Here is a 14,195-nt window from a genome sequence, read left to right as displayed (position 1 = left end):
TAAACAAGTCTGTTCTAATTTTAGAACAGTTGTCTTTCCTTTCGTTTCTCTATTAGGGAAGACATGTGGGGAAGACACGCGATACGTCTTTTAAAATGTAAACAAACGTGTACAAGGTGCACTTAAAATAAACCCCGCTGTGAAAATGGCAACGGCCTGGTGACACTTTTTGGAAAACACGCTTTCATGTTAATAAAATAAGGGTCGCTTTTGTTGTCGCCATGATAATGTATACCTATAAGTTCTCTCCGCCTTTACCGACCTAGTATGAATTTCGCGCGCGCGCGCGCGTGTGTGTGTGTGTGTGTGTGTGTGTACGTGTATCTCAAAAAAGTGTATCATGTCAACACCTGGACAACCAGTCATAGTCAACAAGGCCTACTTCATTACAGATCTATAGGAAATCCCTCTTTACCTGTACTTACATTAGGAAAAGTAAACTCGTTTGAATCAAAAAAATGTATTTAAATATATAGAGTTATAGAACCTTAAAGTTAACAGATGCTGAAAAAATAAAATAAAAAATTAAAATTAAAATCCGCCTCCTCACCCACCTCACTCAGGTGGTAGAGTCTTTTACTATATATCCTTTACTCCTACTCGTGTTCCCCCCCTTCACCCACCTTCTCCACCTTCACCCACCTTTCACCCTTCACCCACCTGTTCACACCGTCACCCGTCTGCTTACACCCCTCACCCATGTTACTATAAGCGAGTATGTATTGAACATTTGTTAATATTTCCCCCTTCACCCGCCTGTTCACACCGTCACCCGCCTGCTTACACCCCTCACCCATGTTACTATAAGCGACTATGTATTGAACATTTGTTAAATTTATCTGGCTCAGGGTGGTCAAATGGTGGTCAGATCAAAAGAAAATCGGAACGGTCATAAAAAACTTAATTACTTTTCCAGACTTGTAAAAAAACATGTCTACCCCCGCCTACCTTACGTACCAACGCACTAAGTCGCCCCTGTCGCCCATTAAAAAGCACGAACCTACCGAGACTTCGTTTCGTCTCAAAACCTGATTTAACGGTGGTTGAAAGAAAATTCCGACCCTTAAATATATTTTGTTTTCGTTGACCCTCGCTATAAGCGAATAGTTACAACCATTAATCTTTCATACATAGCAAGGGACGGTTCGTAGGACATGTGGAAACAAACATTTTTAATTTGATCAAAGAATGACCGGGCGTACGATATGTGAACATAGTTCATGGACAGCTGTAATCTAATGAAAAAAGCCGAGAGCCGTGACTAATTACAGCACCAGCTGTTACCTAAGGGCTTCACGGAGCTGACAAATCGATCGGTTTTCGCTGACCTCGCTATAAGCGAATAGTTACCGATGTCGCTACACTTACGATGCGTGACCAATTTAATTAGGTGTGATGGTCAGTGGATGCGATCGATATTACACAGCTGTTGCATAATGACCTACGTACTTCGCGGAAAGCCACTTAATGTACGTCGTTAATTACCATGACCTTTCAAACCGAGCGGGGGAAAATCAATGATGCATAACAAAATTTAATTAGGTGGGACATCATGCTGTGATGGACCTGTCGCTGCGATCAATACGTAACAGGTGTTACATGTCTGGTTAATGGATGTTATTCACAAAGTACACGCTAACGCACCCCTACCCTCAAACCCCATCATTACTCCCCCTCTCATCCACCAACACCCCTATCCGTTTACTATTAAACATACATACAATCAAATAAACAGTGTCTTTTATTTTAAATACCATACATCAAAGAAAAGAAATATATCAAATAAATAAATAAACAAAAGTAATTAAAATCAAATTACGTAACTAGTTAATAATAATTTAACTAATTATAAAATAAAATAAAATTAAAAATAAACAAAATAAAAATAATTAAAAAGTAAACAAATAATCAAATTACGTAACTCGTTAATAAAAATTACACAATATAAACAAAGTAATTAAATTAAACAACAAGTAAACAAACAAATTAAACAAAATAAAAATACAATCAAAGTAATTAAATTACGTAACTCGATAATAAAAATTAATTAAAAATTTAAAAACTCATTAAAACTCTTAAAAATAAACAAACAAAATACAAACAAAGTAATTAAAATCAATTAAATTTAAAATTAAAATTTAAAATTTAAAAATTTAATAAATTAAAATCAAATCAATTAAATCAAACTAAAATTAATTAAAATTTAAAAAACAAAATAAAAATAATTAAAAAAATTAAAATCAAACAAATACAAAACAAAATAAATAAAAATCAAATTAATTAAAGTTATTAAAAATAAACAAACAAAACACAAACAAAGTAATTAAAATCAAATTAATTAAAAAAAAAAAAAAAAAAAAAAAAAAAAAAAAAAAAAAAACATTAAAATTACGTATCTAGGTCAAAAATTAATTAAAATTTAAAAAACCCATTAAACCTAATTAAAAACCCATTAAAATTACGTAACTAGGTCATGGAGTATTTTACTATATGTCTTTGTGCCACCCTAGGGAGTATTTTGCTATATCTCATTGTTCCTGCGGCCACGAGTATTTTGCTATATAACCTTTGCGCCGCCCAAATACGACCCAAAAGGGACCTAATATACTACTCCTAGACTCTATATAGTAACTGCTGTTTGGGAACTAAAATCAACCGAGACTCTCATCTCCACCGTTGCAGAGTGTTTCATTCTTTAGCCAACACTACACAAGCTATTCAAATAAAAGGTCTACAGATGATGTATGTAAGGAAAGGTAATTGTATTTTTGGAACGTAGTGAACGTTAGGTATTTTAAATTAATAAAAAAATGTCTGTCAACCGTTACAAAATAATTTCTAGGCCTAACATTTTTTGCAATGTTGATGTAAACGTAAGTTGGAATTAGATTTAAGGTACATTTGAAATAGACAAAGTGAACACTAAGTTTCCTTTAGACAATTTATAACAGGTCCCACAGAGGCGTAGCGACCCTTCCCGGCGCCCGGGGACAAACTTTCGATTTGCCCCCCCCCCCCCCTCGGGAACAACCATTCAATTTTCAATATGCACCCCCCTCAAATTTTCCATTTTGAATGCCCCCCCCCCTCATACTTTCAATTAGCATCTCCATCCCCCCCCCCCCCCATATATTTTTTTTTATATTTATAATGCAAAGCTGCAGCTAAAATGAGATATTAATTTGTTTTTATAACCCACGAACATATGTAACCCCCCCCCCCCGCTACGCCTCTGATTTTCCATTTTGTGTTTTCTTCTCTCTTTGAAGTTACTTCCTTGGTAAAGGTAAAAGTAAAGTACCTTTTCGAACCTTACGTACGACGGGGTAAGTGAAGCATCTGTTGAATTTATCTCGGCATATGTGTAGGATAGTGTGGTCAGCACTATGCCCAGCCGCCTTTACTGTCCTTAACATTAGTCAGGTCCCATTCAGTGGTCTCACAGACGTACTCAGTGCCCTGAACTCGAGCTTTTCGTGTTAGAGGCAGAACGCTCTACCATTCCACCACGCCTTCCCTTTTCTACCCCAATAAGATAACGGTTTTACTTAGTTATTGTATCTATTAAATTAAATGCTACCATAAAAATACGTTTATTGTTTAAAAAATCTTACCTGTTGAAACGCCTGTGGGGACTTGTATCAAAAGATGACAGATGATAACCTTCATGAAACCCATTTTTTGAAGCGTAGTAATTGCCAATGAAATGTTCTTGTTTTTTTAAATTAGTCAATTTCTCTTACAACTTTATTCCTAATATCCAACTTTTTTAACTGAACGTTTCGGTCTAAGCTCTCTCAAGCAAAACTAAACTCTATGAAAGATGATGTTTAAAGAACATCTAGAGCTAGTACTTTTAAATATCTAATGAAAGAACTGGTCAGGATTAAGAACGTGTTAGGATTAAGAACTTGGGGATATCGGTTTAATCTCTCAGCACAACGGGGTTGTCATAAAAACATTCGCATTGATGACGTTAACTACAAAGCCCCATCCGTCCCCGCAGACGACCGGTACTGTCTGTGGCGGGAAACAGTCACTTCTGCTGGAGAAAAAAACGTTCGTGGTGAAAAATTGTAATCGATACTGCATTAATATTTAACGCTGTTTAAAAAAAGATAGCAGAAATCCGTGTAACAGGGCGGAATCAATACGATAAAAAAAAATGTGCCGAAATCTGGAAATGATTACAATGTAGAGAAGTGACTTGCTAAACAGACCTAGAAGTGTTGGCCAACACAGAGTTATCTGGTTGTAAGAGTGATTACATGTTAAAATGCGAAAACCGCAAAAAAAATATTATAAATCAAGTATTTACATAATTGAAATAAAAGCAAACCCATACGCTGAGTTGGCATTCCTTTTATTAACATCACAAAGCATGTATTTCTAGTTAAGAAAAAAATATTCAAATAATGGGGGTTGTGAATAATTAATTCATTTGGTTAATTTTTTACTGACCATGCCTTGTTATGGCGACCGGAAACGTGACATCCCATAATGCAAAAATGTGTGACCTTGGTTTTTTAAGCACAAGGAATTTAAACAAGATGCCCTTGAGCAATTTGAAGCGAAGGGAGTGAGGTAGTTCAGATCTTAAAATATTGATAATAATTTTTTTTTTAAATAAAAATTTTCTTTACTTCTAAGATAGAAAAGTATGTTTAAATCGATGAAACATTTTTCAATATTTACATATTTTACTGTGGATGCAAATCAGATTCTTTAAAGTTAAATTAGCCAATATTCATCACATGTAGAGATGCTCAATGGCATCAACCATCGGCCAGGCGATATAATATCAAACAGACTGTCCTTGAAAAATGCCAGTTACATCTATACGTACTGCAAATAATAATATTACTTTCTTTTCTGTTTGTTTTTATGTAACTTTAAGCATTCAAATATTAATTCCTCATCTAATCCTTGATCTTTTCTTCCAAGTATTAAATCAATTAAATCACTTATAATTCCGTTTAATCTACCCTTAAGCTACCATTTTTTAAACCGCTGGCGCTTCACGCTGAGCGGTTTTCTTACTGCTGGCTGCTAATCATAACACATTTTTGAACTACTGGCTACTGAATGGGGCAGCACTTCAACCTAGTTTGTGAAACAAATAGTCCCACAATGATTCTCATACAGCTCTGTGGGGAAATCAATACGCCGGACAATAGATTGAACAGACTACTTAGAGGTTGCCATTTTTTTTTTATTTAAAGAATAAAACTATACATGTTTTTTTTAAGTGAAATGATAACAAGATGTCTCAGCATTAATTGATCAAAGATAGATTGTTAATATAGAAAGTGTGTGCAGTGGTTCCCTTCTTGTTCCTTAGGGAACTTGTCTCGGGTAAAGTTTGAGTAGGACAGGAGGGCTAAACATAATACTGATATAAGCTCATGTCATACATTTTGTTTACATTATTTTTACATTTGGTTATTATATGTCATTTTTTTTTTTACTTATATGTCATACATTTTGTTTACACATTTGTCATTTACACATTTTTCATTCATTTTCTTTACACATATGTCATACATTTTCTTTACACACATGTCATACATTTTCTTTACACATATATTATACATTTTGTTTACTGGTCTGTAAGGGTTAATGTAGTTTCCTGTTTTTTACAAGTTTTTAGTTAGTTCGCTTCTGTTTTTCTTTTTGTTGTTGTTGTTGGATTTATTGCTAATCTTGTGACTCAATTTTTGACCCACTTCTGATGCAGCGATTTCGTTCTAACTTTCTTTTATAAAGGTTTTTATATTTGTTTTATTTAATCCGAAACATTTGACGACCGTTAAAGGTAAATAATCCATTAAAAATTGAATAAAACCCATGGCAAAAGTTTCCACTGTATAATGATAGTGCTTTAATATTCTTCGAGCTATCAATGATATTGTAGAATTCAGCCACCGTTAACTTTGTCGACAGGTTATTGCAGTGCATGTATGTGGAAATTGGCGGTATTAAAAGAACCTGAGGATACTTAACGTTTTCAAATGAAACTAAGGATTGAGGTTTGTCGCACAAATATTGATTTACAGTAGTTTTTTTTTTTAACTTTGGTTGTTCTTTTTAATGTACTGTAAATGTAATAATTCACTTTGTGAAGATGTAAGGTAGGCTGTTTTCTAAAGATTCACTTTTGATGATGCAGACAATAAAAGAAACAATTCACACCCAATGTCAACTGGGACGGTGGTAGGGAGCTAGACTGCTAACCCGAGAGTTTTGAGTTCGAATCCTAGTTCAAATCAGTTGCACGTATCTGAGTCCACTTAAGTCAGTGAAGCAAAAGCGGCTGACCACACTATACCGTCATATGCCGTCGCCATCTGAATCAGATGAACTCTACTTCATCTGCCCCATGTGTCTAGGGCACGAAGAAGATTAACAATTAAAAGGCAAATATTCGCTTTTCCAATAAACTCTTCTTCCCTAGCCCAAAAGCACATGTTAAGCTACCAAATCTGGTAAAAAAAACATGTAGGTTTGGAAATAAATTTATATTTATTACAATCTCAAAGCAGATGAACACAGAATGATCACAGTGTGTAGTAACAAGGAGACGCGTCCTAATAATGAACACACTGTGAAGTTAACTAGGACACGCCTGGATAATGAACACACTGGGAGTTAACAAGGAGACACGTCTCGATAAACTGTCCTACATCGCCCGCGAAGTACGAGTACTTTCTGCCGTAAATGATTTTCGGCCACTCATGTTGTCCGCTTTCTGAAAACAAACAAAAGATACCAGAGTAGTGGTTGCACGTGACGTGTCACTTACAACAGTGACACAAAGCATGACGTGTCACTTACAACAGTGACGTGAAACATGACGTGTCACTTACAACAGTGACACAAAACATGACGTGTCACTTACAACAGTGACATAAAACATGACGTGTCACTTACAACAGTGACACAAAACATGACGTGTCACTTACAACAGTGACATAAAACATGACGTGTCACTTACAACAGTGACATAAAACATGACCTGTCCCTTACAACAGTGACATAAAACATGACGTGTCACTTACAACAGTGACATAAAACATGACGTGTCACTTACAACAGTGACATAAAACATGACGTGTCACTTACAACAGTGACATAAAACATGACGTGTCACTTACAACAGTGACACAAAACATGACGCGTCACTTATATAATTGATATTAAACATGAAGTGTCACTTACAACTGTGACATGAAACATGACGTGTCACTTACAACTGTGACAAGAAACATGACGTGTCACAAGAGTGACATGAAAAAGTCACTTACAACAATCCTGGAGATGACGGCATAAAAGACCTTCCATCCCTGGCTGTGTGCTATGGACTGGAAGGTGGGCGTGACGTACTTCTTCAGGTTGCTTTTCTTGTAGATATTCTTCCAGATCTCGTCATCAGAGCAGAGCTGCAACAAGGTGTTCTGGTGGCGTTACTACAGGTTAGGAAGGGGGGAGGGGAGCGGAGAGGCGGGCACTGGCAAAAGTATATGTTTTGTATATAAATTCCATCTCGTTCGGGGTGGGGGTGGGGAGGGGTAGGCTCTTTCGGGAGGGGATGGGGGGCAGAGACCCCTGAAGAGATGCCTGGGAGAAACTCTGCTACCATCTTAACCGTTTTTTAAATATAAGAGAAGGCTCAGTACATCGTCCACATAGTCACTACAGTTAATGGATGGGGTGGGGGGAGGAGTAGGAGAGAACTACCGTTTTAAAATTGACAGAAGTTTCAGTATATAGTCCACGCAATGTGTTTATGTATGTGCATAAATTGAGATGGAAAAACACATAGTCATAAATAAACATCAGTTATTAAGTATGGATATAGACATGGACATAGAAATTGAGAAATACATTGACATGGACATAGAAATTGAGAAATACATCGACATCGACTTAGACATAAGACATGGACTTTGAAGATGGACACAGACCACGACATCCACATACATTTCTGAATACAGACACAGACCACGACATCCACATACATTTCTGAATACGGACACAGATGGACATCCACATACATTTCTGAATACGGACACAGTCGACAACAAACTTATACATTTCTGAATAGAGACACAGACCACGACATCCACATACATTTCTGAATACGGACACAGATGGACATCCACATACATTTCTGAATACGGACACAGTCGACAACAAACTTATACATTTCTGAATAGGGACACAGACCACAACACCCACATACATCTCTGAATACGGACATAGACCAGGACATCCACATACATTTCTGAATACGGACACAGTCGACAACAAACTTATACATTTCTGAATACGGACATAGACCAGGACATCCACATAATCTCTGAATACGGACACAGACTACGACATCCACATACATTTCTGGACATAGACCAGGACATCCACATACATTTCTGGACATAGACCAGGACATCCACATACATTTCTGAAGCACTTGTTGGTCTGTGCCAGCCTGGTGACCGACATGACGTCCAGGTACCGGATGATGTTCAGCTGGAGCTCACTGTCCAGACGGCTCAGGTAGTCGATCTGACCAGCCAGGAGCAGGTCCAGGTAGTCCAGCTCACCTGTGGTCCTGTGCTCTATCCCACCTGTACAAGTGGAGCACGGCTATGTAACTTCAATGGAGAAACGGTTGGCAAAACTACAATGTAATGTCAATTTCGCATGCTTGTTTATATATATATATATATATATATATATATATATATATATATATATATATATATATACATATATATACACAAGAAAAGGTGTGGTCGGTTGGTAAAGCTTACGACTGTTAACATGAGTCCAGAATTCAGACTTAAATTTCCGGAGGTAGACACTTGTGAAAATACATATTTTTCTTTTTTGTTCAGGGATGGGGAAGGGTAAATTTGTTTCATAGATATGCCTGAAAGAAACACTGCTCCCCCACATTGTGACGCGACAGCTTCTCATGACCCACCTCGTATTTCATAGCTGGTAGAAAAGTCCTCGTAGGAACAGGTGTATTTCTCCGGTGTCAGCTTACTCAAGGAGGAGTTCCCGAACGGTGACGTAATCGCCCACACACGGAATATGACCTGCAGACCAGTCACGTGATCAGGTTATAAATAACAATGTAAGCAGTCAGCGACTGGGACCAGAGAATCTAGTCACAGAATGAGACCTACTGGATAGGGCGTCTCTGGAACCTAATACCTGGGACCTAATACATGGGACCTAATAACTGGGACCTAATACCTGGGACCTAATACCTGGGACCTAATACCTGGGACCTAATACATGGGACCTAATAACTGGGACCTAATACCTGGGACCTAATACATGGGACCTAATAACTGGGACCTAATACCTGGGACCTAATACCTGGGACCTAATACCTGGGACCTAATACCTAGCACCTAATACCTGAGACCTAATACCTGGGACCTAATACATGGGACCTAATAACTGGGACCTAATACCTGGGACCTAATACCTGGGACCTAATACCTGGGACCAAATACCTGGGACCTAATACCTGGGACCTAATACCTGGGACCTAATACCTGGGACCTAATACCTGGGACCTATTGACGGACTTATTGTCTGGGTCCTACTAACTCGGCCTAGTAACTGGGACCTATTGACAGGGACCTTTTTAACTGGGATATATGGACTGGAACCTAGTAACTGGTAACAGTTGAGTGGGATCTATTGACTGGGGCCTAGTAAAATCGACCTATTCACTGGGACCTATTGACTGAGACCAATTGACTGAGACCAATTGACTGAGACCAATTGACTGGACCTAATATCTGGGACCTATCTACTTGTGTCTAGTGGCTGAGATCTAGTTACTGAGACCAAACGGCTGAGACCATAAGACAAAAGCCGACTTACCGATTACCCGTACCCACATATTCATATACCCTTAAATTTCGCGCCGAAACATTCGCCATATTAATGCACAGGGTACGGCTAATCGGCGAGACGATAGAAACGACCTACCTGCGAAGGGCTGATCTGAAGAATAAAAAAATCTTTACACGGCGCTTTGGCCACGCCCTTGAGCTCGTACAAAAAGCCGTCCTCGTTCAGCCAGGGCTGGATGTGTCTCTCCCACTCCGTTTTCTCGTCCTTGTCGTCGCCCATCTTCCTACAGCATCAACATCCGACCACTGCAACCCGGAAATTGTAGGCCAATTGAAATTGCTGCAATGGCTTGTATAGTTTCCGGTTCCATGAAGGCCTCTGCGCATGTGCTGTTTAAGACGTCATCAATTCGTGTGGTTGTGGAGTACAATCGTAATTTTTTAAAAATTTACAATTTGAAAAAGTCAGTGCAGAATATTTATCCCCATAGTGTGGGCACCTAAATCAAAGAATTTAATATTATATCTAAAGAAAAAAAAATCCATTTTATTTCTAGTGCATTTTAATTTTTGTTTCTAAAAAGGATTTTTTTAATAAAACGATTACCATATTTACTTTTTACTTTCTCGTATATACGAAGTATAGAGAAAGTATTGTAATCGTGCAAAAAAATCTCTTGAAATTTTAACAATTTTCACCGTATTACACCTCAGTCCTTCATCACATCCGAAGTATAGAGGACTTATTTTAATCGGGCAAAAATTATCAATCCAGATTTATCAAAATTAAGGGTTTATGCGTAATCCATTCTGAAAAACTGGGCTTTGCAATTCTGTCCGTATGTCTGTGTGTCTGTCTGTGTGTGTGTAAACACGTTTACTTGAGTACCGTTACAGCTAGGTTGATGAAATTTCATATATAAGTATTTTATCAAAATCGTAGATCCGTATCAACTTTTGAGCGATTTCCAATAACCGGAAGTGGTACTTTTTCTACTTTGAATTTTTCAAAAGCCTATAACTTGAGTACTATTTCAGATAGATAAATAGAATTTCACATGTGAGTAAAAGATCTAATTTTCTACCTTCTGTTAAATTTTGAGAAATTTCCGTTGACCGGAAGTAGTAATTTACGCTACTTCCGATTTCTCAAAAAACTAATGTTAATTTTTAAAGTACTAATAATATTGCGCACTATTATGCACTTTTTTATTTGGCGTTCACTTGGTGTGCACTTCTTTTGTCTACGAGATTTTATTCTATTTTTAAAACTTTAAGCATTTAAAATGGATTAAAAATCATGTCTATAGCCCGAGTTCCCATCCCCTGTTGTTTTATATAAGAATATTCGAGAAAGTTTAGGGGAGATCACTCCCGGTTTATTTAATTCGGATAGCCCTTAATTAAATCTACAAAATAAAATAAGTTTGGACACCGCTCATAATATAATAACTCTAAATACCCTCTTAAGCAGAGTTTCTTTTAGGCATTTTTTCGGGTAATCAAGTCCATGTCTGAAAGAAACATTGATGTTGCGTTTGTTAACATCAAAAGAGAACATCAGTACAACATCCCGATCGAGTGATGGTACTTTATACTGTTTTGTTAACGAATTGAGTTTTTTCAAAATAGATTTTTTTAAGACAAATTCAATATGGAATTAGATTTATATATTCTTGCATTGTCAATTGAATTTTGCCGTCCTATTAAAAAAGATGTCTTTTTCTTTGTTATTATTTTAATCCAATGTGCGTTAACGTATGTTTTTTTTTAATGAGCAGGTGAACTACCTAAAAACAATAGTGAACGTATCGAATACCCAAGTGTGTAAACCTAATTGGAAGTGTAGCAGCAACTGTCTTATTGCTGTAGATTAAATTACAACTGTCTTAATGGCGATAACACGTATCTTTATCAGCATGTGTGTCGAGATAACACAGCTACTGTAAGGCCAGAAAATATATCCATTCGGATACCAATACAGTATGTATATATATATATATATATATATATATATATATATATATATATATATATATATATATATATATATATATATATGTATATATATATATATATATATATATATATATATATATATATATATTGTGTGTGTGTGTGTGTGTATACACGTGTGTGCGCGTGAATATAACATAAGCAATACCTATCCAGTGTAACAGTACGGTGTGTGTGTGTGTGTGTGTGTGTTTACTTATGGAACCTGTGACCTACTTAGGTCGAGTCATTTTTATTTTGACATTGTATAATTCCTTATATGGAATGATGGTGTAACACCTGGGGTTTTTCCACTGACTTATTAAGGTGTTTGAGACATAGAAATTTTCCATTAAAATCTGATTGAATGATTCTGATCAGATGATTATCCCAACCAATGGCGACATGAGTTGAGGATAGCCTCCCCTGTCACAGAAGTCTTTAATTGCACTGCACACTCGCAACACGAGGCAGTTTATCTTGACCTGGCAGTCTACGAGGCAGTTTTACCTTGATCAGGCAGCCGTCCATATTGTCCGGCTATAGACTCTGACCATTTGAACGTGAGAGTACTTAAGACCTGTGTGTGCCTTGCTTTCTTCAGTTGATTTAGTCTTCTAGTTTAATATTACTTGTCGCTAAGTAAGTCTTGAAGCTACAGCAGTGTTGTGTGGCCTGTAGCTGTTCTTTAGACAGTGTAGAAATCTGTGATAGTGTTTTTTTCCTGCATTTTGTAAGTTGGGTTTTTGATATTTTATACATTAAATATTTTATCTAGTTCATCTTTGTGTTCTGCCACAACTGTGTTCGCTGATTAAAAGGTCGTATGTAGATTGGATGAGTGTTAATTACAATAGTATCACTAGCTTCCCTAGACATTAAATTCGAGCCCTAGTGGGTCGTTGTGTTAAGTGTTCATCCACTTAGGCCGTAAGGCATTTGCATATAACCCCGAAAAAAGAATCCGGGGACGTTCTCCTTCTATTTGGCTGATAGATAGGTTCGTTACAAAGTGGGAGCTCGCCGAGATTTAATCTGTCGTTCCAGTTGTTGGTTATATCAGTTGAATACTAAGGTTAGTTGGATTTAGTTGTTTTTATATCCAGTAGCGCAGTGTTCTTACAACGCGCGCTCAGGCTAGAGTATCTAGGTCAAATAAGCAGACGTGTCACGTCCTACATTTAGAGGTCAAGTACACGGCCCAACGCTGTGTATTAATTTAAAGGATCTAGGCTTGTTGTGATTTTCAAGTTAGTGTTATGGAGTCTTTTTTGGCTAATCCTACTTTTGAAGAGGTCGAGAAGTTGAGTAGAAAAGTTTTGGTTAGTGTTGTTAAGGAATTGAAATTGGATTATTCTGTTACGCAGAAGTCAGAGGTGTTGAGAGATAAAATTGTTGTTCATTTCATTAATGAAGGAGTATTTGATGAAAGTTTGTTGGCTGGTGTGTTGCTCCGCGAGGAGAAAACTCTAGAGAAGGTAGAATTAGAAGCTAGAATTGCTTTAGAGAAGGAGAAAGTTACTCTAGAGAAGGAGAAAGTTGCTTTAGAGAGACAGGAGTTAGAGGCTAAAATTGCTTTAGATAAGAGGAGGTTGGAATTAGAGTTTGGTCAAGTTAGTGATGTTACTTCTCTGGTAGATCCAAAAAAGTTGTCGGTAGGGCAAGTGATTGCCAAATTTGGGAAATTAGTTCCTAAATTTGATGAAACAGATTTGGTCGTTTTCTTTAACTCGTTTGAGAGTTTAGCGAAGACATGTGAATGGCCCGAAACTTCCATTACTGCTTTATTGAGCTCTGTCCTTACTGGGAAGGCTGCAAAAACATACCAGGCACTCTCTCACGACGTTCAAAATAACTATAGTTTGGTCAAGACTGCCATTTTAAAGGCCTACGCACTGACGACCGAGGCCTATCGGACAAAATTCCGAACACTCCGCAAGTTACCCACACAATCATATGTGGAATTTCTCTTTGAAAAGGAGAAAATATTTTCAAGGTGGCTACACTCGGAGGAAGTTTCTGAGTTTGAGAAACTCAGGTCACTTATCCTAAGGGAAGAATTCCTATCGTCCCTGCCTGAAGAGATACGACTACACATTCTGGATAACAAGATAACTGACATCCAGAAGGCTGCTGAGTCGGCTGACACATATATGTTGGTGCATAAGAAACCACCAGTGTCAGGAAACCGCCTCAACCCCGTGCTTCCCCTTTTTGGCAGCAATCATCCTGTTGGCCAACATTTGAAGGCATCACAGTCCAGAGAGAAACCAAGATCAACTCTCAATCGTCGAGCAGTATGCCAGTTCTGCAAAAGGCCTG

The 14,195-nt window shown here is 37.4% G+C and overlaps 1 protein-coding gene across 1 annotated transcript; it reads right to left on the bottom strand.

Annotated features, from left to right (window-relative positions):
* Window positions 1-6,512: 6,512 nt before the first annotated feature.
* LOC131937805 (F-box only protein 36) lies at window positions 6,513-10,240 on the bottom strand. The gene is made up of 5 exons (XM_059295493.1): window positions 10,015-10,240; window positions 8,987-9,104; window positions 8,458-8,627; window positions 7,305-7,439; window positions 6,513-6,748 (listed from the first exon to the last, which is right to left on the bottom strand). The coding sequence occupies exons 1-5, from the start codon at window positions 10,156-10,158 to the stop codon at window positions 6,680-6,682; spliced, it is 636 nt and encodes a 211-aa protein (XP_059151476.1). The 5' UTR covers window positions 10,159-10,240; the 3' UTR covers window positions 6,513-6,679.
* Window positions 10,241-14,195: the final 3,955 nt, after the last annotated feature.

Source organism: Physella acuta, unplaced genomic scaffold (genome assembly GCF_028476545.2).
Source record: "Physella acuta isolate Inbredline_101_S28 unplaced genomic scaffold, ASM2847654v3 ptg000006l, whole genome shotgun sequence".
NCBI lineage: Eukaryota > Metazoa > Mollusca > Gastropoda > Physidae > Physella > Physella acuta.
The sequence above is the reverse complement of the archived record's forward strand: the minus strand, read 5'-3'. Positions and strand labels throughout refer to the sequence as shown.

Excerpts from the sequence above, each read along its gene's own strand:
- LOC131937805 (XM_059295493.1), bottom strand. The coding sequence starts at position 10,158 with ATGGGCGACGACAAGGACGAGAAAACGGAGTGGGAGAGACACATCCAG. Across the intron at positions 9,105-10,014 it reads TTCAGATCAGCCCTTCGCAG|GTCATATTCCGTGTGTGGGC; the intron begins GTAGGTCGTTTC and ends ACTGGTCTGCAG. Across the intron at positions 7,440-8,457 it reads CCAACAAGTGCTTCAGAAAT|CTCTGCTCTGATGACGAGAT; the intron begins GTATGTGGATGT and ends ACCTTGTTGCAG.